The following is a 24,589-nucleotide window of genomic DNA, read 5'->3' on the forward strand; positions in this document are numbered from 1 at the left end:
AGACTCGACGTTTTAAACGCCTTTTGTCGATATCACAACTATATAACAGGTGGACGAGGTTAATAAATTTACACCAGTGCATTGATCTATATTAAGCCCAATAGCAGCTATCACTCATCGATGCATTTCAGGGTCGGATCGCTCAACAAATATGTATTCCAATCATCACCGTTTCTTGCCGTGAAAATATGTCAGCCACACAAATTTCGAGTGCTAAAACGAAAGCCACGTCATAATCTTGAAAACCATGCTCCAGAAAGAAAACAAGCCTGCCGCCCAGGATCAACTTGAATAAGCATTGCGCAAAACCAGTCTCATAAGTGTAAGCATTTGCCAAACATTCCCGATCATAACGCCTTTGTACTAATCGAAGACAATCCAACTTCTGTTTCCATACTCACCACTGGAACAAACCGATGCGCCATTGGGTCAGATCAGACTTGCGGTTGATTTGCCCCATTTCCGTTGCTTCCTGCTAGTCGCTGTCGTTGAAACATAACCCTTTCGTTACAAATATCAATGAACTCTTCGAATTTTCTTATGATGACTTCTTTTTCTTCCAATTTCGTCTTCAGCTCGCTGATTTCTTTGTCCTTCTTTTCCTCCATTTCTTGCATTTCTTCGCGAGCTTTTGCGATTTCACGTCTCAACTCAGCGCGAATGCGATCTTCAGGGGACTGGTGAGGTTTGCTGTAGATAGCTGGTCTGTTCTCTGCCAGTCCTGTAGCAACCTTCTGAGGGTTGCGATTGATAGCTGCGCGAGCGTTGTATATATCGCGTGGCAGAAGATGACAATCCGGATTTTCGGTCTGCAGTATCTGCAGCGTCTCCGAGACACCAGCGCCTGCTCATTGCAGTTAGTATGGAATCAGTTCCTCTAGTCTGAGTAACTCACCGTTCTCCTTAAGCTGTTTTACCGCAGCAACCATTCGACTATCGAGTTTCCGGGCAGCTGGGTGGTGGGAAGGGCTCTCGCTTGGGCCATGATTATGCTGAAGATGGGCAGGGTCAGGGCGATATCGGATCGTCCACTGGGTACGCTGCTCGATAGCGAAAAAGCCGAACGGGCAATCACACTTGCGGGACGATGTTTTACGTTTGCGACACTCGGGGCTTACACGACTCGGCGGCTTGCCAGCACGATCGCAAACAAAGAGGACCTTCTTCAAGCCAGGCACTGTCTTCTTTGAGCGACCAATGACAATAGCATAGCCGACTGAGGTGCAGTATCTGAGAACAGCCTTCTGGACCGCCTCAAGAGTAGGGTAGCTTCCGCCTTCTGGCGGAGGGGACATCATTTCGCCCAAAGGCTGAGTTGGGATGTAGTTAGGATCAGCAAGCATTTTCATGTCTAGGCCTCCGCTCTCCTCCCCATTTGCTTGGTTGTCAATATCCATCGACTCGCTGCCATTGGCATCTTGCTTCTGCTGCTGTGGCTGAGTCTGCTGCTGCGGCTGCGGCTGAATTGGCTCTGCAGGAAGGGGTTGTGGCTTTTGTTGCTGCTGAGCTTGCTGGGCCTGCTGGGCCTGCTGCTGGGCTTGCTGTTGCTGTTGCTGTGCCTGTTGAGCCTGCTGCTGCTGCTGTTGGATTTGTTGCTGCTGTGCCTGCTGTTCACGTTGCTGATCACGCTGTTGATCACGTTGCTTCTGTTGCTTCTGTTGTCGAGGCGCAGGTTGCTGATGTGTTTGGGATCTCGGAGGTTCATGTTGCTGCGGGTGTTGAAGCTGCTGCTGCTCCTGTTGGGGAGTTCGAAGCTGTTGCTGCTGTGGCTGTTGAGAGAGAATCTGCGCTTGCTGCTGATGCTGTTGTTGATGGTGATGTTGTTGCTGTGCATGTTGCTGCTGCTGTGGGTGCACTTGCTGGTGCGCTTGTTGCTGCGGCTGCGACTGCGGCTGTTGCTGTTGGTGATGATGCTGCTGCTGCAACTGTTGTTGCTGTTGCTGTTGTGCCTGCTGCTGCTGAAGCTGTTGTTGCTGCTGCAATTGCTGCTGTTGCTGCAAATGGTGCTGTTGCTGTTGCTGCTGGAGTTGTTGCTGAAGCTGCTGGTGCGTTGGCTGCTGCTGTTGGCTCGACTGCTGGGTCAAGGGAGGAGAAGGTGCCTGGGGTTTGACCTGAACCTGGCCAATCTTGGGAGTTGGCTGAGCCTGTTGAGATTGAGGCCGCTGCTGAGGCGACTGCTGAGCATGGTGCTGATGAAGGGTTTGTCGAGGCTGGGCAAGAGAGTGGGATGGATGGGTCAAGTGCTGAGGATGCATCTGCTGTTGCTGCTGGGGGTGGTGTAATTGGTTCGGCACAACCTGTCCCAGGGTTGGAAACATCATTTGAGAGCGTGACTGCGATAGTCCTCGGGAATTAGACACATCAAGCGGATTCGGCACCGCACTAGGCATGTGAGAAGTGGAAGAACGCGAGGGGCCATTGGAAAGACTGCCGTTGACATGCGAAGGATTTGAGAAAAGATGCTGGGGATATCCAGCTGGCGTCTGCTGAGGCTGATATGCCTGAGTCTGGTAAGGGGACGCAGAATGAGGCGCGGGAGATTGCTTGTTCTGTTGGCCTGGATGAGGCACTGGAGGATATGGGTTGCGGCGAAGACTGGTCTGGGGAAAGTTGAGGCCAGTGTGGTTATTGGATCCTGGACGCAGACTCGACATATCGCCTGGTCAGGCCCGGCAGAAAGGCCGGTTGGTAAACGTAAATGCTTGAACGCGAAACAATTGAGCCTGGAAGACCAGTGAAGCCAATGGGTACGCCAGATGCGTTGTTATCGTTTATCGATCGCGACAAAGTGAGTAGGCAAGACGACGTGACGTGACGTGGCGTGACTTGGGAAGTTCAGTCTGGTCGAGTCGAGACTCGGCTGCGTGTTTATCACGAGGCTCTCGATGAGGTTGTCGCGATCCGTCTTGACGCTCCTGCCGGTGGGTGTCGTTGTGGCCTCCGTTGCCGAAGCCGAAGGCCGTGACGGTAACCGGTGGCGGTGACGGTCAGAGAGTGACGAGAGATGCTGCCGTGACGTTGATTTCGCCGGGCACGAGGTGCTGCTGATACGGAGCGGAGCGCGGTGGTGTGCGGTGCAGTGTAGTTCAGATTGCGGAGCGTGTGTATGAAGCAAACCCTGGGACCCAGGATCTTTGGGGGTGTGATTAATGAAGCTCTGGACTTGGGGAGGAGGAGGCGTGGTTGCGGGTTATGCAGAGGCGTGCAAAATTATGGGGATGGAAAAGTCTGCCTGCTTGCCTGGCCTGACGATGCCTGGCCTGAGCGAAGGGGGGAGAGAAAATTGGCAGGGGGAGGGGGCGAAGGGAGACAGATTTGATAGCAGATTTGGTACGATGACAGAGCAGCAACGCAAGAAAAGATGAAAAGGTGGGAGGGCAAAAGAGCCGAAAGGGTGCAGTGCAGCAACCAGAGCAAGCAGATGGATGAACACGCCTCTTCTACTGCTGCAGCACTGTGTGATTTCGTCTCGCGTTGCACTGTCTGTGTCTGACCTTGTTGTCTGAGCCCTCTGGTGTAAGGTTCGTGTGAGTCTGAACACCTTACTGTGCAGTAGGCGGACCTTCTGGTCAAACAACATAACAGATATGTAGAAAACGACCAAGTGGTGAAGGGCGGGTGTCCGTCATCCTCCCTTCTTTCTCTTCGTTGGACTTCAACCAGGCAGCCAGACGATGTTTCCCAAAACTGTGGGGGATCTCTATGGCTGGCGTGGCGTCTCGTGGCGTCGCCGCGTCGCTGCGTCAGCGAACTAGCCCCTGTAAGTGAAAGTGAATTTGGTGACAATTTGTATCGAAAGCCATGCGTAGTGTCTATCATTTCGGTACTTTGAGTCTCGGAGGAATTGCATTAATTGTTTTACCCTGTATTGCTTGGATATCTCTTTCTGCGGCTCTTAGAAAACAAAACTACCTTAATACCTACTATACAAATTTTGCCCAAAGTAAGGCGACTTTGATATTGATTAATTGTTCAGTTTCATACGTACTTGCAGTAGGTACTTTCAAGTTAACAATGAATTAAGTTCTCGCCATTTTAACCTTGTAGCAATCTAGGCTGAACTGTTTCTTGTTGGATCAGGAAACTCAACACTTCTGATCATGGTTTTATTCAATTTGGTTCCTGATGCGCTTTGATTATACTGCAGTAACACCCCTATCAATTCCATCCCGTATCTAATAAACCTAACTTGTATATATACAACTTTAACCTCTATTTCTTCGTATTTCTTCAGTTTCCGTACAAGCTTAGCACGTGACTCCGAGTGCTTTTCGACTGATCCAATCATCAATCAAGTCTCTGTCCTACAAGTAGCTTTGCCGAGCATTCCGTTCTCAGTCAGAGGCTTGTTCAGAAACGGGACCAGCAGGCCAAAGATTGACGTGTTGCACCTCAATGCAGTTGTAGCGTCACCATCTTGCTCATTAAGTACTTCATTAGTGTGGCCTAGTTTGCATGACTGGAAGATAATTTATGATTACTTATTCCGTGGATTAGAATTGACTTCAACTTGCTGCTAAAAGATGAGATACACGAAACTGCAGGGTATTTGTATAAGCGTATATGCGTTTGTATGTGTTCGTTGCTGAGTACTCAAAATTGCTGATAGTATAATTTCATACCCATTACACATCAACACGTAGTCATGTTCTGATTTGTCTCAAGTGGAACTGCATATTGCGGTAGGCATCCAGACGAAATAGTTGAAGCAACTCCGTGTATTGAAAATTGTCAACGTGGTATGAGCACGCGCCGTAAATTGTAATAACCATATATTAATGTCTGCTGTGTTTGATAACGAGAAATGCATTACGCCCGTTATATTATGTTTCCAAAGTAGCACTCCGCTGCTCGTTTCCAACCAAAACGCCATGCAAATGTTGTCTATGAACAATAGTAAGGGAAGTCGAGGAAGCAAAACGAATACATCAGCATTAGCCCCTTCGTAACTGTCCCCACGAAGAGCTCTCTGCAAGAAACAATTCCCTTTTCAAACCTTTGCACCAAACGTCACTCAATCTTGCGCCGCTTGTTCGATCGCTTTACAACGTCTTGTCCCTCTAGGAAGTGACCCTTCTCTATCTGGTGTTGGCGCAAATTGTCTGGTCTATTCTTGTACTGACTTGTACAGCCGGGATATGGACAGCGGTAGATGGTTGGAGGTTTTGTTGAGTGTTGCAGTTTCATGTGCTTGGCCATACTGCCGCTGAACCATCGAGGGTCACCTTCAGGTGTATATCCGCACAATTTGCAACTGCTGTCCGACTTGATTTTTGCTGCTGGAGAGGAGGAGGATGCTGCTGGAGCTGGAGAAGGGGGTGAATTTGCGGCTGTTGAAGTTGCCTGCACCGAATTCGTGTCTGCAGGCGTAGGAAGTGGTAGCGGGTTCAAAGTACCAGGATCAATGGTGTTCGGCAGGCATGAGAAGTCCAAAGGCTGCCCTGCATCAAATGGGCCAATCGGGCTAAAATTGAAGTTGTTCGGCGACATGGCATTGAAGAATTCATCGATATCATCAAAGCCGTCTTGGTTCACTGAGCTGTTTTGAACTGCGTGCTCAGCCGTCGGTTGTAACGGGACACCAATAATAGTTTTGATAAGCTCAATGCATTGTCGGTAATAGACAGCCCGGTAAGAGCCTTCTGCTGTAGCCGTGCAATAAATAGAATCCATCTGTTCTCGAACAAAGCGGATATAGCCATCGAAGTAAATGTCTGGGGGTAGGTGCATCTGCATTGGAATGTTTAGTCTTGTCTTGACCTCGGAGCGTCTGTTTTCCACTCACCTTTCCACACTCCATAAGCTCGAGTTCTAAGCGCCGTGGAAGCGTCGACTCTGAATTGGCGCGACGAGCGATGTTGTTCAGATTATTTGCAAATGCTTGATAATGAGTATAGAGCTGAAAGTTGTGCTTGAGTATGAGATTTGCAGCCATGGTTTGTGTCGAATCCATATGAGCCCTATCTAGGCTATTGCAGTGGCCCAAAAAGAGATCAGACGATAGAACTTGTGCGTCGTCTACCACATGGATGGTGGCATTTTCCAGTTGGTCTAGGAAATACATTGCTAAAAACGCTAGCGAGTCGACACTGGCGGGCATCATGTTTCTGGACTCAATTCCTTTCCCTTTCGAGCCAGGCGAGTGTGCCATTAGTGATGACTTGGCTCGAACCAGGTTCACAAGGTCAGCGTTGCTCATATCAGCTGGCTTCCACAGAGTTTCGACAATCTGTATATACAGCTGGCGATCTTGACGGGAAAACAAGGCGCTGTACGACATCGCTTGAACGAAAAGATCCGAAGATCTGTTTGCAGCATCTTGCTCGTGAACAATAAGTGAGAAACAGTAGACCAAGTGAACAAAACAGAGGACATTGATGGGAACAGTCGGCTGACGACCTTCGATGATATCCATGAGAGTTTCGAGACCCTTTGTAGCTATCACTGGAGCCGTAAGACTTCTGAGCTGTATGACTAGGTGGTTCTTGGTGATATGATGAAGCTTGGCCAGAGAGTCAGCGACGTGCATCTGGAGAGTACTCCATGCCGTGCCAATCAGGGACCGAGGGTTATGATAGGACTCGGCCTTCGGTTGAGGTGGTATGGGATGGAGGGACGGTGGCATCGTGACATTATTGTCAATGAGGGCAATGTTGGCATCAAGGTCGAAAGCAGAGGAAAGGAAGGAGTCATTCAATGTGAAAACGGGCTGGTTAAGATTCGCAGTATCAGACTTAGTGGCAGGCAAGGCACCGAGCATGTGGATGTTTGTGGGGAGTTCAGTCGGTTGGGAGTCATAGGACATGCCTGCCTCGTTTTCGAGAGAGTTCCAGCCCTTGGCTGCGGGTGCCTTGTGAGGTATGGCGAACGAGTTCGTCCTGAGGAGGCCTCCTGGGCTTCCAAAGCCATTCTCAGTGGAGGTGAAGTCTGAGTCGAAGACTGGTGCACTTGCCCATTGATCAGAGAAGGACGAGATGGGGGAGATACTGTAGCTTTCTCTGCTGAAAGTAGTGTCCGCCGTATTTGTGCTCGACGTGGAGTTTGTACTGGCTGTCGAGCGAACCGAGGTGCTAGGTGCGACCTGGCCCTTACTGCGTCTCTTTTGTTCCCTGCGGTACTCTTCTAGGCCTTCTGTATGAAGCTGAAGGGTGGGCCGTACGGAAGTTATGTTGTAGCCAGGGTCGATGAGGTTTACAGGGACGACAGTGCCTGGCGGCAGCATGAAATCGAGGGGGTCGCTGAGGGTTGCATCTGATTCGAGCTCGGCGCGGTGAGCAGGCACAGTCTGTGCCTGGTTCTGCGTAGGCAGCGATGAGGTGTAAGGTGTGGGCATGGGGGCCGGGCTTATCTCTGCCTCGTTCTCATTCTCCAATATGGGCTGCAAAACTATACCGCTGGAGCCAATCTCATGGATCTCATTCGTAGGTAGCTCGAGCTCACCTGGTGCCACTGCGAGATCGTAACTGGGTGGTGCCTCAGATTCACCGATGTCACTGTCGAGGTCAAGATCCTCCAGGGCTGAGCTCTTAGGTTTGTGACCGAGGGAGTTGAAGAAGTTCTTTGCCATGGACAGTATCTTCTTTCTTCGCGATGGGTGACCCAGGCATCGCTTGCACTTGGAATCGTTGAATCGTTCGGATTTCCCGCATTCGTAACACCAATACTCACTCGTGGAGAGCCAGCTACACGAGTATAGGTGCTGGAGCATGAGCTCGTGGTTGGCAAATCGCTTACGGCAGCGCAGCATGGGACACTCCAGCTTCTCTTGGGGGGTCATTCTGTCGCACTCATTTCGTTTGACTGCAGTCCAGACGATGAATCGATGAAGAGCGCAGTCGTCGCTTGAAGTACCACGGGTCCTAATGCACCAATGAGTCTGGGGAGGACTTGTCGAGATGAATGAAAGGGGAAGTCGTCTCTTACACACAAGATTTTGGTGATGCCTCACTGTCTTCTGATGCGATCGAGGAGACGGAGGAGGATGATGTGGATTCAGTGCTTGATCGCCGAAGACTTATACGATGACTGGGGCTTCGAGTGAGCCGGCGTAGGGCTGAGGGTCCCGAGCCAGAGTTTGTCCCATCCAGGGACAAACGCTTTTTTGACTCCATTTCGAGAGTCAACAGAAAGGCTTTGTATTCTACTCCCAGACCCTGTAAGCAAAGCTCGTACTGCCAAGTTGAGCTTGTTGGGCTGTCGCAATTACAAAGTGATCCAAGCGAGACCAAGCAGGCACTCCAAGGATGGAGAAAGAGGCGAGAGATTGTAATAATATCAGCCTCCCCAAATAAAGAGACAGTCAGAGGTATGCGCCACCCATAGTCGATATAGATTGTTTTGGGGTTTATCACCACTGGAGGATGAGTTCAACGGCTGGAGAGGCAGCTCGCGAGGATGCTGTCCTAGGGCGAATAAGACAAGAGTGTGTAGGACTCAAGGCCTGGGCTAGGACTTGGAGCTTAGTTAGAGCTTGAGCTTGCGGCTCGGTGGAAGTGGAGGGAGGTGGATCCGAGATGTTGGGTTGTATCCATCCAATGCAGGCGATGCAGGTAGTCAGTCAAGTCAGTGTGTATGCGTCCGTGGGACCCGGGCCTGGGGATCTGCTGGGAAGATGGACAGAGTTGCCTTGTAGCGAAAGATCTTGTTCCGGGCAGTGCCTAAGAAGCTGGATGAGCTCCGTCATCCGGTAAGGCTTTTTTGAATCTGATGAGACGATGAGGAATGAACAGGGAGTTGTGAGTCTTCGGTACTACATACAGTACTGCATGTACCTACATACATCAAAGAGAAGACTAGAGCAGAATCAGCCTCGCACAGCTCACTCAGAATGGAACTGCAGCACAAACCATCCCCCGCCCGTCTATACGCGGGGGCCCCGGCAATGGAACTTGCTTCTTTCGTCCAATACAATTGCATCGTCATCCCTGTCGTTTGGTTCAAGTGGCTTGGGAAGAAGCAGGGTAGGCAACAAGGCGGACACAGCTCTGGCCCCCCATAATAAACTGACTGTAAGTCGGCTTTAGAGAATGCCTGGGAGGATGCTGGGCTGAGCTGAGCTAATACGCCATAACTCTCTACGTGTCGAGAGACCTTGAAAACTGCGGTCTCGATATAGGTAGTGAAGGCGTGTTCGGTATTGAATGTTTGTTTCCTATTACTTTAGCAATGTCAATTTCTTACTACCTACCGGTAATAGTTGATGATCATTGTTACACCAGACATTGCTGGAGGAGACTGGCGAGACTGACGAGGCTGGTAAGCTGTTTTAGTCACGTACAAAGTCTCCGCTGCGTGCTTGCGTCACACCGAAACGTCAAAGATTCCGAACCGTTCGTTCTTTCTTGTTCAACCCGTCGTGGAATCAGGCCATTCACAAGCTACCTAGCTTACCTTAGTGCACCAGGTGATTGCAACAAATAGTACCTATACCAAGTGATAGGGAATTTGGAGGATAATCGCCGGCTTTCCCTGCATCCCTCATGCTGCAGGGTAGGTACTTAGGCTAATCCTATGGTCTTGACATCAACACCAAATACCTTAGCACTCAACCCTTCAATCTCGACGCTGTATCAATTGTCCATGGAGCCCCTCTCTGTCTGTGTCTCTCGCAGGGTTCTGAACGAAACCGGTGGCTGTTTATCTTTGAGTGGTCGGAGCTACGCCTCAACGTCTACAAAGTACCTATAGTAAGTACCTACCTTAGTACCTAGTGCTCAACTCCTATCTGACCACATCCAGAACCAAACCGGGCCCATGCAGGAACGCTCAGCTTCCTTGTCCTAAGCCAAGAATGCCACTGGCTTGTCGGCTTGCATAAGGCTGACCAATCTGACCATCACGGGCCTTGTCATGTATACACCCACCACCACTTGTGTAACCATCCATCGACAGAATACAACCCCATCTTGGCATTGAAAAGATGCTTAACTCATCTAATAGATATATTCGATAGTTTCTTGTTGTTACAAAGGTATTTGACAAAAGAACAAAGGAGCTCGCTGATTACTCCCATCAGGCTATGGTGTATGACTAAAATATACACAATCTCTATACTCCCTGTGATCGAACATCTTCACCGGTCGATCTGCCAAGTTTGCTCTTCTTCTCCATAACTCCCTTTAGTACTCTTAGTTTTTCCTCTGTGACTCGAATTGCTTCTTCCACCTCTTTTTCACCCATTCGAGTTGCACGCAAATTCTCTTCAACTGTCTTAGGTTCCATTGCCCTCTTGCGTGTCCCGGCATTTTCGCTTTGCAGACGGTCCATCCCGACACGTTCCTCCAACCAATCCCAAAGCTCAGTGTCCTCTCTTCGCCACATCTCTTCATAAGCAGCAATCCTGTCCGGTCGGTAGACGCCCTCAAGTTCGCGACCGTAGGAAGCATTTCGACTAGGTGTGAAACCAAAGCCAAACCAGGTGGCAACCAACAACCCTACCAAAAGGCCGTACATGACATTTCCAGTGAGAAGAGGTTGAATAATGTCTCCAATTGGCTCCAGGATTCCGCGTACAGGTTCAAGAACACCCCAACTTGTCTGAGCAGGCCGCTTGGGAGCAACGCTGGTCTCGACAACACCGGTATTTGACTGCGAAAGCTTGGCCTTCTTGCCTTTCCTCTTGCCTCCCTTAAGTGCTGGGGCTACCGGCGTTGCTCCTCCTGGTTTGGATGATACTGCTGCCTTGATAGCTGCAAACAGGTCTTTTCCGTATGTAGTCTGGCCATCAGTTGCACCTTTCTCGATAGGTCCTGAACCATGTTAGCATCAAATCTGGTTAATATAAAGAGCTATTGCAATTACCTTTCAGCCAACTCTTGCCGGACCACTCAATTGTACAGTTCATCTGCACTCTAGTGGCGTTGTTTTCAGCCCACGAGAGGCAGTACCTGGTTTTGACCGCAAACACATTGCCACTCGGCACATCTGGTGTTTGGGTTGAGCAGGTAAGGTTGACTGACTTCTCGAGATCTAAAGTCTCTAATGTCTCAGAAGTAATAGTCTTGGTCTGCTTTGGTCCAATCGAGCCGTAGAGTGGTTTTATGTAAGAGAATGTTCGCGTTCTGTTATCCAGTGTAAGGCCCTTCTTGTCCTCCATCTGCAGCTCTAAGCACTTCTGCTCTCCCGATAGCCAGTTCGACATGAATGTAACTGAAGCTGGGCCAAACATGAGATTGTACACCTTGCCAAGTGGTGCCGGGATGATATCGTCGCCAACCACTCTGTCGTAATGTGATGCCGTGTCGCCGCATTCAGTGGGTGCATGAGTAGCTGGGCCTGGGAAGTCCGCGGGGCCTCCAGCAGCGGGCGGTGACTCTTCAGATGCCGGCCCACTTGGAAGTGCTGCTCCTGATGCTTTCCTGGAGGCAGCCTTCTCACCGTCAGCATCTGCTCCGTTGGTTTTCGTTTCGGCAGCTATGCTAGCATTGTGCATCTCCTCGTGGACATCCTCATCGTAGTACTCCTCTTCATCATCACTCTCGTCATCTGTCTCCGAGCCTTCGTGGGTCTCATCCTCCTCCACTGGAGGCTCAGCATCAACCTTTTCCGTTTTGTCGCCACCGGTGCCCTCAAGTCTCACACCATTAAGCGTGCTTTTGAGTGTAGGATGACCGAGTTTCCATATATTCACGATCAGATCGTATGTAGCATCCCGGCTAGTGAAACTGGCAAAAATGTGCTTGGCATGCAGTGTTGAAATCATCAGACCGTTCTTGAAGAGCAGTGCAGTGCTTCTTTTCTCGACAGATACAATCTCATCGAAACTCATAACGAGTGTTGTCGTCCAACCAAAAATGTTGCTGCTGAAGCAGAGATGACCCTCTGAGACATAAAGGCGGCCGTGCGCGAGAATCTCTCTCTGCAAGGCGCAACTGTAGTCTTCGATGAGATAGTCATCATCTGGCACACTCTTAAACAAATCGTGAAAATCGCGATTTCTTTTCTTACTGGCAATAGCGAATCCCGTAAGCTTGGGTGCGCTCAGATTTGGATGCGCTAGTGAACTATTCGCAGCTGCAATCGCAGCTCCTATAGTGGTTCCAGTAGTGACAGAGCTTCCACGCTTCCTGTGGCTCTGTTTGAGAGCACTTCGGAGACTGGATGTTCTTTGCACGCCGTTCTCTTTGTTCGTAAGCTCGGGAGGGGGAGGCGTGCGTTCGCGGCTCACGGGTTCATAGAGTGAGCGTGGGCGACTGGAAGACTCCTCTGGGATAAACTCCACAGGACTCACTGGAGAATCGACGGGGGCAGATTCAGACCGAGCACGCGTGTCAGACACATCGGGGAACCTGGCGTTAACTGGAGATGCGACAAGGCTGGGAGCTTCGGCAAGCCCAAGCTGACTGAGACTCAGCTCACCGGCACCAATGGTTGACACTGCGGATTTTCTGTTTTCCTTCTTGTCCGCCATTTGCGCCACTGGGGCAGGTTCGACGTTGTCTTGGGTATCGTCGGATTCGGGTGTTTCTTGTATGTTGGGAGTCACGCTTCGAGACTTGTTTCCGCCAAGATTCAGGCTGGTGTTGCTGAAAGAATTGGCAGCGCTCTGGGCAGCTGATATCATAGACGAGAAAAAACCACCTGAAGGGTTCTGATTCGCCGTAGGCGTTGGTTCATCACTCTCTTGGGTCGGTGTCAAGGGAGCGGATACAATGTTAGAGAGTTTGCTGGGGCCGATGTTTTGTGAATTCGATCGACTCCTCCTGTTCGCACTCATGTTCTGAGAGGAAGGACGGCCATTTGTACCCGAATTGTTCCCCGGACTACTCCAAAAGGACTTCCTCTCGGGAGACGACTGGCCGGATTTGTTGGCGAACTCAGTAGGTGTAGGTGGGGTGTTTACTATAACCGGGGCAGGTTTGTCACCGCTTGGAGGAGTTCGAGGCGGGATATTTGTGTCAACCTTGGGCTGTACCCTCGTCCGTCTTTCGGGCGAAGCAACCTTAGCTGCAGCTGGTGGCTCGAGAACTGGCAAGTCTTGATCAGGATCTGGATCCACTGAGATGGTGGGCTGTTGTTCGTCGCGAGTCTCAGACGATGGTTGGGGCTCGCTTGCTGGGCGACGCTCTGGACTCGAGTTATTCCCAGAGCTCTTCTTGGGCTTGAATATACCCTTGAGTCTACCAGCAGGTGATGGCGAACGACGAGCGGAACTTTGGGGAGGGAGCAAGCCCGTCTTACTCCGGCCGATCCGGGGATCTTTTGAATCGATGGAGTCTGTTCGCGATGCTGGGAAAGTTGACGATTTTGAAGCACTACTGTTGGATTCAACGTCTGAAAGCGAAGGCTGTGATTCTGGTTGATACTTTGCCTGTACGACGGAAGAGTTTGTCGTTAGGTGGCCTATTTGAGAAGGATGAGTAGAGAAAGGCGGCGGGTATCGAGAGTTGGATCTAAAGAGTGACGACGGCTCCAGTTAGATTGATAAATGCAGTAGAGAGCACAGACGGTTACACCGATAAGTGGAGTTTGCTAGGGAAGTGGACACGGGGAAGACGGCAGATGTGCCAAGTTTGCTGGGCACGAGAATAACCAGAAACAAAACGAAGCAGGAAGACAGCGACGTTGTAAGAGAGGTAGCTGGGAAGTATGCAATGACAAACAATCGAGTTGTGAAGCTTGCCAGCGCGAGTATGGGCGATCATAGCGTCGTGTGGAGCTTTGATCTGCCATCCCTCTCTTAGTGCAATAAGTTCCGTCGAACGGTTTGTCTCTCCTCTTGGTGCCACATAAGCATGGATGTCGCAGATACTGACCGAGAGGGTCTCAGCCTCGCAGCTGTTCCCACGCAACAGAACTAGCAAAAACACGGAGGCCGACGATCATTGCCACGAAGAATCCAGTTGATGACGGCAGGGGAAAAGCAGAACGGAAACAAAAACAGAACAGGGAGAGACAAGTAAATTTGATAAAACTCACGATTCGTCTCCATCGGACTCATAGGAGCGATGGCTCTGGCTTGTTCCCTCATCCTCGTCTCCTGCAATGTGCCCAGAGCGTGTACCATCGCTTTCTAAAGTTTCTCGACTCGACTGTGAATGTGCAAAGACACTGGCATCGTCGTAGGACAGCCCTGGCTGTTCACGGTCTTGTTTCCTTCGAAGTCGCTTGGAGGATATTGACTTTGGCAGCAGCTTGTTCAGCCCAGTGTTGCTGCTGTTGTCCAAAGTCGTTGACATCGTTGCCGTCGCTGTCGCCGTGCACCGCAGCCTCCTGCTGTCGAGGGACGAATAGGATATGGGGGATCAAGCCGGAATCGCTCGTTGTTGCGTGCTCGGGAGGTGTTGGAGTGGATGCGCTCGATGTGGCGGCAGCGCTGCGAAACGCTGGTCGTGGTTGACGGTACTCGCAAGAATTTTCGTATGACAAACTTGGGCTATGTATTTTCAATGTTCGATAAAGGTCGAAGGCTAGGGACTGGGAAGTAATGAGGTCTTGTCGTGGAAGGCTGGATGGCGATCGAGCCAAGGATAAGAGAGTTGACGTCGTTGGTTTGTTTTAGCCCGAATGGTTTAACTATATGACAGGCCAGACTACGAGGTCTTGGACCACGCCAAGTCGGGTCAAGTCTTGTTCGATTTGATTTCTGTGGAATTCCTCTCGATTGGGTGGTATCCAACTTCAACCGCATGCGTGGTTTCCAACCTGTGTCTGAGTGGGTGCGTACTGCATTTAACCAAGCCTGTGGCTTTTATCAATAAAGGGTGACTTCAGGGGATGTGAATTAGCTTGCAAGTCCGTAGGTATTTCGGTTGGTGTTGGCATATTAGAGTCCGAATCAGCCAGCCAACCACCGAAACCAACTGGAAGCTCTAAACTTAACCGATGAACCCGCGTACACATCCCTGTGAAGTGGACTAGTGAGGGCGCCAATGATGATATCCGTGGATGCTTAGCTGGTGGGACCAGTCAGACTTGATCCCTGCTGAAGCTCTGGCCAAACAATGGGGTTTTGTTTGAAGTCGGTGGGAGAGCTGGGTGAGACTTTGTGGCGCAGTAACATTAAGACCCCTTACACACATCTGCGCAAGGCAGGTACGAAGTTCGCTATGAAAATAACAGAGTGTTTTACTGAATCGTAATGGGGATTTCAGTCATATGCGTGGAAAGGGAAAGAAGGGGCAAAGACAAAAGCCAGAAGGGCTTGTATGAAAAATAGTTGTTTTTAGTGCTCTGGTGGTGTGGACTGGACCCAAGTACATGCACTGATTTGAACCTCAAGGCTATAAGTACTAAAGTACTAGGTAGGTATGTAATATGCCTACAAACATGGAGAGAAGGCTGAAAGCCGTAATACATATCCAAGAATGATGTTATTTGTCGCGGGGACTTGTGTGATTTGGTATAGAAAAGCTCGACCTATTGTTCTTTATTAGTTCTATGCTTTAGGGTAAAAGGCTGGACCAAGACCATAACATACCTACCTGGGTAATTACTCACATGTGCATATCATAAATCAGGCATATTTACCAAGGAAACTACTTATACATAAAAGTGCAACAGTACTAACATATTGAAATACACTGCATTATTACCCCGTACTTTATCTTACGGAGGAGGTGCCTCACAATCCGCAGTCATTCTCCACATTTGAGTCAGTGTCGTCATGAAATTCCCGATCACTTTCTGCGTGCCTGGGCGTCTAGCAGTTAATTAATCTTAACCCCGCCAACAGCAGAACACTTTGGGCTACCTTATGTTACTGCTGGTATGAGGCGACTGATGTGCCAAGAGGAAAGCAAGACATCCATTATTCCATCTAGGCTTTGATCTCATAGTGAATGCGTTTTTGGTAGTAAGATCTCGTGTTACTAGATCCTCGAAATGCCGTAAACAACCCAGGAAGCATGTTTTTGTATCAGCTCTGCCTGTCGTTTCTCCATCCGTCAGAGTCATCGCCAACTTGGAATACCTACCTACCTACCTTAGTAGACATATCTGGGCCCGGAGCCACTCAAACGCCATCACCAGTGGTCTTGTGCCTCCCCACATTTGACCTCATCACGTTACGATAACAACCCAACCTGCTACCGACAACTCATAGCACACCAGGGACAACCCAAGCTCTCTTTAAATTCACTACATATGGAACAATGGACTCGTCTCCGCTTGTAAAAGCACACGATCATGTGCGCGCCGCCAGTGTCGCTCATCACTCCTCCGACAGCACAGTCGCAATCACGGAACATACTCAAGCTGCTGGCGAGTTCGCCAACGCTGCTAGATCAACCTCCAGCATCGAAGCTCTGCGAACACTGAAGCTCCTAGAACAACACCATCGCAGGATCGCCGAGATCTTAAACCGACCGACCGAACCTACCTCCCAGACTAGCGATGCCGATCTCAACGAGAAGCATTCGTCAACCAAGGCGAATCTCCCCACACAAAATGCGGACGACAAGAAAGAAAACAGGAAGGACTCTACGGCGTCAAAGAAACTGTCCCCTCCGACCCAGCGTAGATATGCTCCACGGGAAATGTCCTCTTCTATCGCCAGCAACTTGGCTACCGCTCGTGGCATCCGATCAAAGTACAGAGGCCAACCTCTCGCGCCCAGTGTTTCCAATGACCAAGCTCCCGGAAATCTAGACGCAGCCTCGCACCCTCGCGGAACCAAGGCCAAGATGCAGACTATCATCGATCACCAGCCTGGCAAGCCGACGTGGGTACCACCTGTTCCTGCAACCACACGCTCCGATAGTTACGGTAGAGCCTCATCGTCCCCACGCACCGATGCAGCCCCCTCTGCGGCACTCAGTGATGACGGAGGATATACTCGATTCTACAACACCTTTGGGAGCCTCATCAATAAGATCTCAGCACCTTTGGCATTTGCCGGTCTGCCACTAATCCAAGAGGAATCCACCATTTCAGAAACACCTGACTCCCCAGAAATGTCCCCCAGTCCCAAGCGTAGTCACCTTAAGGCGTCCCCCTCCAAGGTCCTAGAACCAGACCTTAGCAAGATCTACTCCAAGGCTACCATGCAGGCTCTTGCTAGAGAAGGGCACGGAGCTAACGATTCTTTCTACGTTGTACCCACTACTGGCCACACTATGTCTTATGCAAATATTCTCAGCTTTGCCGAGAAGGAAAAGAGAAGACTAGGGGCATCATCCCACAGTGATCTTCTCGATGTTGCTGATGAAGATGACGACGACTTTGTGGATGCACGAGAAGCACCCCCGTTGTCGCCTGGAGCCAAACGTCGTATTGGCCGTGCCCGCACTGACAAGGACTTCAACAACATCATCGAAGAGCTATACACTGAAAATAAATCTCTAAAGGACACGCTAGATAAGCTTACCAAGCGGCTCCACGCCTTTGAAGCCAGTGCTCAGAATTCCGCGATGGCTCTTGCTGAAAGTTACCGTCTCATGCGCCCTGGATCGCCCACTGCTTCACCACATACCAGCAAAGTTGCCGATGAATCCTTGCGACGCAAGAACCAAGAGTTGGAAGAACAGCTAACCGCAGCCGTTAAACAGATGGAGCGACTTGAAAAGGACAACCGAAAGATGCAAAAGGTTTTGGACAAGTATCGTGAGAAGTGGGAGACACTGAAGGCTGGGGCGAAAGCTCGGAGAGAGGCTCAAGGAACGAGTGAGAGCGTGGATGATGCATCGACAACCGGGTAACAAAGGGATCACAAGTCTTTTTGATATTCCGTAAAACCTACAGGAGTTTGGATCAGCAGAGTCTTGTCCATAGGCAATGGATTGACAATGTTGACAACCCGCATTGTCGTCTCATCACATCACAGTCGCTGAAGTGTGTGTATCAGCCTCCTGCAGATGCGTGTGAAGTCCACCCGTGGATCTACTTGCCCCATGGCCTGCTAATTCCACCAGAAGCTCACACTGAAGCTCACGCTTAGACTTCTCACATAATGCCACCATCCGATAGGAATAACCAGCGTGTCTCCTGGTTTAAGGATACACTCCCAATACTCGATACCTTCGAGCTGTTTCCTCATCTTTTGGACATCTTCGCCATTCATATCCTTAGGTTTCTCATCCCATCCCTCAAGCACACCTACATCCAATCTACTCGTATTACTCATATCAACACCATGCTCGGATACCCGCGGCTGCATCGCATATGCTGCGCGAGGAGGATACAGACGGATATATTTTGTTCCAACGACCTGACAGAGCAGGTTATGATAGCCATCGGTGTGAAGAGGTGTGATAGTACGCGCTGGGCCGAACCAGGCATTGAGCTGGGGCAGGTCAACTGACGGCTGATTTAGAGACGGAGTTGTCGGATGAGGTGGGACGTCGACCCAGCAGAAGTCCGGTACGTATATGTCGTTACGAAGAGAAGGGATCTGGTGGAAGAGGTTATGCTGGGCGAGATAGCCAATGGTATCTGTTTCTCCTGTAACATAGCGATCAAGAAAATCGCGGAACTGTATAAGTTCTTGTCCCCAACCCTCATCAACATAACTTCTACCGATTTCAACCGGTACCAGACGTCTCCCCCCAAAGGTCTGAGAGAGGAGATACTCCGGATCCTTCCAGGGGCGGTCTGTGAGAGCAGGCCACCCTGTAATTAAGTCTGTGAAGATGACAGGCCGAGGCTCTCGGTTGTTGCTATTCATGTAGTCTTCAAACTGTGGCATTGTCCAGCCCGAGTGTCGAGGACATTCCCTCGTAGGTGAGAGCCTCGGTTGTCCATGAGGCTGGTAGTTGGAAAAGCATTGCGTCGAAGTGTCATATCTTTGACGCTTTGTTGGCCTCTCAGGTTCCTCATTCGCCGTCCAGGCTACTTCAAGCATCCGTATCGTCTCTTCAAGCCATTGTTGTCGTCCACCACCACCAGCCGTAATGAGTGCTCTGTCAAGCTTCTCAACGACAAGATCTAGAAGCTCATCTGGGACAATGCCATCAATTATGAGTGGTTGCACAATGAGGCTAAAAGAGTCAAGGATGGAAGTGTCAGTGTATATCTGACGCCATACGACAGGGAGGAGGTCATAGCGGTAGGCGTAAAATTTGGATGATGAGATGGAGATCAAGTCTGCTATTCTTCTTTTAAGGAGACCCTGATTGACGTTGACGTTGACGATGCTCTTATTCGACGTCAAATCTTTGTGGATTGTGACCAATGCATGAGCCTGTTGTGCAAGAAGCCGAGCCACGGCATCTCCTGTGGGATCTGTATGCGCAGCGGAGTCTGTCGATTTTCCTAAAACCCTCTCAGAAACCCCTCTGGACTCTTCAGAGCTTGATGAGCCTGTATTTGCCGTTCTCGACCGAGCGTCTGGTGTCTTAGCGAGCTCTTGAGTTATCTCGAAATACCTGACGAGAATTTTCCCATATACCGCTGACGCCATATTTTAGGAGAGATATAATTTAATGAGATTCAAATCAGCCCTAGTTTCAAGACGGTGTTGTTTCAAGACGCTTGTCATCCGCCAGGACTAAAGTGTTGTGATAGTGTAAGAGCACAGAATTGACACATCACCGCTCAGCCGTGGAATTGGTCGTACTAAGCACCCAATGATAAGGAGTTTTCACACACAATGTTCCTCAACATGATCTACATCTACTAGAGCATATTGATCGAGTAATTAGCATCTAGCCCAGCGTATATTCTTATGTAGTGAGCCATTCTAGCATTTTCAGCTCTTACTCTGTTTATAAAGCCACAAACTGGACGATCAAAGCGCTGCTCATGATTCAAGTCGTCATGAGTGGATTTCATTATTTCTTTACAGATTACACACGTATATCTTAGCTCGTCCATACTCCCACGACGCCATCTCGTCTGCCTTCAACAAGATATCCATCTCTTACACGTACACGCTCCACGATGGCGGGAGTCTTACCCTCTTCAGCGGCCGTGATGCCGGCGCCGCATTCCCATTGTCGTCCCTCTACCTTATCGTACACCTTGACAACGTCCTCACCAGCAGCACTGACGATTCTTCGGGCATCAAACATCGTGTCTGTGATTGGATTGTCGTAAGCATAGGCGTCGTAAATAGACCCTGTTCTAAGGTCCCAAATCTGTGGTCACAATTAGTCACGGTGTACTTGGAAGAATGTAAGAGAACAACGTACCCTGATGCTTCGATCTACACTTCCCGTCACCAGATGCACATCGTCGAATTGGAGACATGTAACTGCACCTGTGTGACCAACTAGACTGCGATGGACCTGACCGCTTCGAAGATCCCAAAGTCGTACCATGCCGTCTGCGGTACCACAAGCGAGTGCCGTCTCAAAGACCTGCAATGCACCCACGAAGTCGGCCGAACTGCTCTGAGACCGCCCCGTAGGTCGCCACCCGCTGTCTGTAGTCGTCATACTTGCTGCCGCCGCCCACATAACGTCTAATGTTTGCACGCAACGTCCCTTTTCAAGGTCCCAATGGCGAATCGTCTTGTCTGCAGAACCGGAAACCATAACATCGCCCCTGAAGTGAAGGGCTGTGATCTCGTCGACATGTGATTCCAATGTGTACAGAGGGCAATCAGCCATGCTACCAGGTGGGGGTTCGAGATGGTTATCCGTTCCAAAAGCGATAGCATCCTCATCGTCGTCTTTTCCCAAGCCGCCATGAGGGTCGTAGTGCGCCTTACTGAGATCCCAGAGTCGAATGGTCGCATCCATAGAGCCCGTTGCGAGAATGTTATCCTCAACCTGTAAGGCGCGTACCGAAGCAGTGTGCCCTTCCAAATAACCCATGCATCTACCAGCGTTGAGATCCCAAACGCGGACTGTATCGTCCAGCGCAGCAGTAACCATAGTCCCGAAGGGGGCGTCAAAGTCAATAGCTGTAATCGTGTCCTTGTGTGCTCGGAGCTCGCGAATGGCTGTGCCAGGCTCGAAATGCTCGTGCAGAATGGGCATTGACTTCTTACGATGTACCTTTTTCGTTTTCCGGGGGGTGCTGCCTGCTTCTGAGGAGGGGATCTTATCATAAACTGACTGGGACATGAACTCTTGATCGTGATCATCGGCATCGCCTACCAGATCTTGTTCGTCCTGGGTTCGTGTGTTTCGTGCGATTTCCTCAGCCTCATCAACCAGCGCCTGCGCCTCATCCACTCGGATTTCCATCTCGGAAACTTGTCAAGTCAGTAGAGTCTTGTCACGTAATTGGCACATCACATACTGTCGTGCTCCAGCATAGCTTCATCTTGCTCCAACCCAGCGAGCCTGTCCAGAATAATTCTTCGCATGCCGTGGAGATTAGCTATTTTGTTATCGATTTCCCGAATCTCGTAGCTCGCCATGCTCTTACGAGTGCCTAGCAGCCCAAACTCATGCATCATGGCGGCCTTCTCTTTTTTTAATTGAGTCAATTTTTTGGGGCTTCCTGGCGTCCCATCTGAGTCTTCCAGCATCTTGCGACCGCGGGTGACTCGTCGCTGGAACTTTTTGCCCTCGTCAGTCAGCTCGGGGAAGCTGGCCTGGAAACCCTGAAACAGCGAGTATGGATTGTCATGCTCGGGAATATTGGCGAGCAGTTCATCGGGAAGGTATGTCAAAGCGCGATGCTGGATTTCGTGCGTTGAAAGTCTGGAGCGCATGAGGTCGGTAGGAGTTGTCCTGGCCATCGCGAACATGCTTCGCTGGACCGTCGGCCGCTTCATTTGTTTGTGCACCTCAGCCATCGCGGTTTGGTAGTGATGGGCCGTGGCTTCGGCATTGGGCCCGATCAAATGAGTAGCTGTGGTTGTGACCTTTCGACTGAAAGCCTCGAGTCCGCGCGTCTACCCAAGAAACAAAGCATTGAGGTTAGCTATATGCGGCCTGTATGACAAGAGACAATGGAACTCGAGTAGGTATCTACACACCGACACAATAGACTGGTCGTCATCTCCGCCTTCGTCGAAGCCATAGTGAGTCTCTTGGTTCGCCATGGCCTAGCTCCTGGCGGAGGTGCAGAAGCTCAAGAGAATCGGAGGGCCTTAGAGCGATTGGATTGGGGTGCAAGATTGACGCTGAGGCTTCGCACAAGGAAGAATCAAAAGATTTGGCAGCTCACGAGGAGTTTATCATGACGCGCGCCGGGATAACCTTGGTTATTGAGGTGGAGGGCAAAAAAGACCCGAACAGGCTTGGATTTGGGCTTGGGAGGCTTCTGATCCGAGACGCTAATGTGGGCAAGAGCAGGATTGGATGGATGACATCCCTCTGTAATTGGCTCATGCGTCACTTATGCCACAGCGTTGGAACTGCTTGAATGATCGCTGGGGGCTGCGAGGATAGTGGCGCACAGGTGAAGCTGTGCCCTGTAAGGTGTTTTAAAATGCCCTCCACTTCCGGTGACGTTCAAGGCCGAGCTCGACCTCTTCCCCGAGCTTACCCCTCCATGCTCAATTTTATTGTGCCGCAGGAAGTGGGAGGATGGAAGGGAAGGGAAATGCCGGCTCTAGTTCCGCCCATGCCCTCTCCCCTTGGGCTCTTGCCGACCATCTCATGGGCGGCAATCTTTTAACGAGTTGGTAAGGCACAGAGCTCCAGCCTTTCCGTGCCCGCTTTATGCTACCAACTAATGGGTATAGGTGGTGATTAACCCTTCGGTACTTCAACATTGACTTTGTACGACGACTCATTACCCGAATTCTGTCTTTTACGAGGCCTGGATCCAATCTTTGGATCATTCAGGTCAATACATACACCTCAGAAGCGCATCTCCAAGGCGTTCGATTACCTTCTTTTTATTTTATTTCAGTCAGAACCACTATGGATACCGTTATCAACATGGCCGATGCCGCACACGCACTGGATCTGGCCCGAATCCGATTCCAACTTATGTATGAGCTGCTCCCGGCTCCCCGTACCATCTATCTTGCCATTGAGCACCCAGACTGACAATGGTAGTCGTCTTGAGGACACAATCACGTTCCATCTGATCGAGAGAGTGCAATTCGCATTGAATGGTGTAAGTGGGATTAGAACGCCTTATGCAAACCCCGGTCCAGCCGAAAGATCCCAGATCGCATAATAACGATAATTAATCATGTCATCATTCTAGACGATCTACGTTCCCGGAGCTGTGGAATTGCCTGAAGCGAACCTGAGCTTCCTCGACTGGTATTTTCGCGAGCAGGAGAAGCTACAATCCCTTATCCGACGCTTCGAGTCGCCTGATGAATATCCTTTCTTCCCTGATGCATTGCAAAGCCCAATACTCAAGCCTCTCAACTACCCCAAGATCTTGCATGAGAACAACGTCAATGTGAACGACAAGATCAAGAAATTCTATACGGAAAAGTTCCTCCCCGCAGTTTGCCCCGATTTCGGACGCGAGGAGCGGGGTGAGTCTCAAGAGAACTACGGCTCAACCGCAACTTGCGATATTGCTTGTCTGCAAGCTCTATCACGACGCATTCACTTCGGCAAGTTTGTCGCAGAGTCCAAGTTCCGGTCGGACGAGGAAAAGTATATTCGGCTTATCAAGGCTGAAGATCGGGAGGGCATCGCTGAATCCATCACTAATGCAGCAGTGGAGAAGAAGGTCCTTGAGCGACTACGACTCAAAGCTCTGACATATGGCAAGGACCCCTCCATCCCCGACGGAACTGAGGGAGCCGCGAAAATCGATGTTGACGCTGTTGTTTCAATGTACAAGGACTTTGTTATCCCATTAACCAAGGAAGTCGAGGTGGAATACTTGATGCAAAGACTAGAACCAAGTGCCTGAGCTTCATCTCATCTATTGCGCCGCACTGAGATATTCATTAACAGCTTTGACCGCCCCTGGGAACTTGCTCGCCTCGATAAGAATCATGTGCCCGTGCGCCTTAACACCCATTTCTTGGAATGCCCGTTTACTGTCTGCCGCCGACTCGTCCTCTTTTGTGTAATTGAAATTGCCGTGCGCTACCGCGTGTTTTTGCAGCACCTCGTCCTCCATGTGGAAATAATAAATGCCGGCCTCCTCCTTTGCCTTTTTGCGCTTCTGATTCTCGACATCCAACTTAGATTCGAGTTCCTGGTATGTCTTGGACAATATCAAGTAGTGGGTGAAATCGTAGGGTTCCTTGTCCTCCACAGCAGCCTCAACCTCGTCGATAAGCATTGAATATAGCGGCGGGGCCAGCTCAGAAGGCATGTTAATGAGGCGTTCAGAGAACACAAGTCCCACGTGTTTTCCACTTTTGAGAACTTCGGCAATGGGTGCCAGTGGCGAGCTACTCTGCGCCTTCTCGATCAGGTATTTGATGATATCGTTCATGGGCTCCTTTTCCTGGTGGACAACCGTGTTAAGAATCGTGAGCATAGCGTAGGCATCAGTGGCCTTTCCGTCAACCTTGATGGTAGAACCAATGGTGGGTTGCGAGAGAACGAGATCGGCGAGGGCAGACATGTTGAAGAGATTCGCATCAACATCGAATAGTTGTCGCAAGAGAGTCTTGGTGCCGTGGAAGTCGACCTCGGGGTCAAAGTTGAACCACTCAAAATCAACGTCGACCATATCGAAGTCCTTTGGTGCAGTCAGTAGGATGCGCATGCAATTTTGAAAGCATCTTGCCTACCTCGTCATCAGAACCGTCCTCGTCCATTTTGTCGACATCAGCCGGCGAAACATCCTTGCCCTCTTCGCGCGCTCGCTTCTTACCCATTTTTGA

The 24,589-nt window shown here is 50.2% G+C and overlaps 8 protein-coding genes across 8 annotated transcripts; 2 read left to right on the forward strand and 6 right to left on the reverse strand.

Moving 5' to 3' along the window:
• Positions 1 to 434: 434 nt before the first annotated feature.
• On the reverse strand, positions 435 to 2,654 carry FMAN_02904 (uncharacterized protein; the record flags this gene model as incomplete). The annotated part of the gene is made up of 2 exons (XM_041831654.1): positions 435 to 844; positions 896 to 2,654. The coding sequence occupies 2 exons, from the start codon at positions 2,652 to 2,654 to the stop codon at positions 435 to 437; spliced, it is 2,169 nt and encodes a 722-aa protein (XP_041682195.1).
• A 2,356-nt stretch (positions 2,655 to 5,010) lies between these two features.
• On the reverse strand, positions 5,011 to 8,111 carry FMAN_02905 (uncharacterized protein; the record flags this gene model as incomplete). Its single annotated transcript, XM_041831655.1, has 3 exons — positions 5,011 to 5,730; positions 5,786 to 7,859; positions 7,924 to 8,111. 3 exons carry the CDS (start codon positions 8,109 to 8,111, stop codon positions 5,011 to 5,013), a joined length of 2,982 nt encoding a protein of 993 aa, XP_041682196.1.
• Positions 8,112 to 10,047: 1,936 nt separating this feature from the next.
• On the reverse strand, positions 10,048 to 14,177 carry FMAN_02906 (uncharacterized protein; the record flags this gene model as incomplete). The annotated part of the gene is made up of 3 exons (XM_041831656.1): positions 10,048 to 10,748; positions 10,801 to 13,391; positions 13,918 to 14,177. 3 exons carry the CDS (start codon positions 14,175 to 14,177, stop codon positions 10,048 to 10,050), a joined length of 3,552 nt encoding a protein of 1,183 aa, XP_041682197.1.
• Positions 14,178 to 16,091: 1,914 nt separating this feature from the next.
• Positions 16,092 to 17,636, forward strand: FMAN_02907 (uncharacterized protein; the record flags this gene model as incomplete). The annotated part of the gene is made up of 1 exon (XM_041831657.1): positions 16,092 to 17,636. One exon carries the CDS (start codon positions 16,092 to 16,094, stop codon positions 17,634 to 17,636), a length of 1,545 nt encoding a protein of 514 aa, XP_041682198.1.
• A 200-nt stretch (positions 17,637 to 17,836) lies between these two features.
• On the reverse strand, positions 17,837 to 19,336 carry FMAN_02908 (uncharacterized protein; the record flags this gene model as incomplete). The annotated part of the gene is made up of 1 exon (XM_041831658.1): positions 17,837 to 19,336. The coding sequence occupies one exon, from the start codon at positions 19,334 to 19,336 to the stop codon at positions 17,837 to 17,839; it is 1,500 nt and encodes a 499-aa protein (XP_041682199.1).
• Positions 19,337 to 19,736: 400 nt separating this feature from the next.
• FMAN_02909 (putative CAF4 protein) lies at positions 19,737 to 21,625 on the reverse strand (the record flags this gene model as incomplete). Its single annotated transcript, XM_041831659.1, has 3 exons — positions 19,737 to 20,012; positions 20,067 to 21,076; positions 21,124 to 21,625. 3 exons carry the CDS (start codon positions 21,623 to 21,625, stop codon positions 19,737 to 19,739), a joined length of 1,788 nt encoding a protein of 595 aa, XP_041682200.1.
• Positions 21,626 to 22,700: 1,075 nt separating this feature from the next.
• On the forward strand, positions 22,701 to 23,661 carry FMAN_02910 (putative chorismate mutase; the record flags this gene model as incomplete). Its single annotated transcript, XM_041831660.1, has 3 exons — positions 22,701 to 22,771; positions 22,839 to 22,899; positions 22,993 to 23,661. The coding sequence occupies 3 exons, from the start codon at positions 22,701 to 22,703 to the stop codon at positions 23,659 to 23,661; spliced, it is 801 nt and encodes a 266-aa protein (XP_041682201.1).
• A 12-nt stretch (positions 23,662 to 23,673) lies between these two features.
• On the reverse strand, positions 23,674 to 24,583 carry FMAN_02911 (Protein BCP1; the record flags this gene model as incomplete). The annotated part of the gene is made up of 2 exons (XM_041831661.1): positions 23,674 to 24,444; positions 24,497 to 24,583. 2 exons carry the CDS (start codon positions 24,581 to 24,583, stop codon positions 23,674 to 23,676), a joined length of 858 nt encoding a protein of 285 aa, XP_041682202.1.
• Positions 24,584 to 24,589: the final 6 nt, after the last annotated feature.

The sequence above is a fragment of the Fusarium mangiferae genome (assembly GCF_900044065.1).
Source record: "Fusarium mangiferae strain MRC7560 genome assembly, contig: FMAN_scaffold006, whole genome shotgun sequence".
NCBI classification, from domain to species: domain Eukaryota; kingdom Fungi; phylum Ascomycota; class Sordariomycetes; order Hypocreales; family Nectriaceae; genus Fusarium; species Fusarium mangiferae.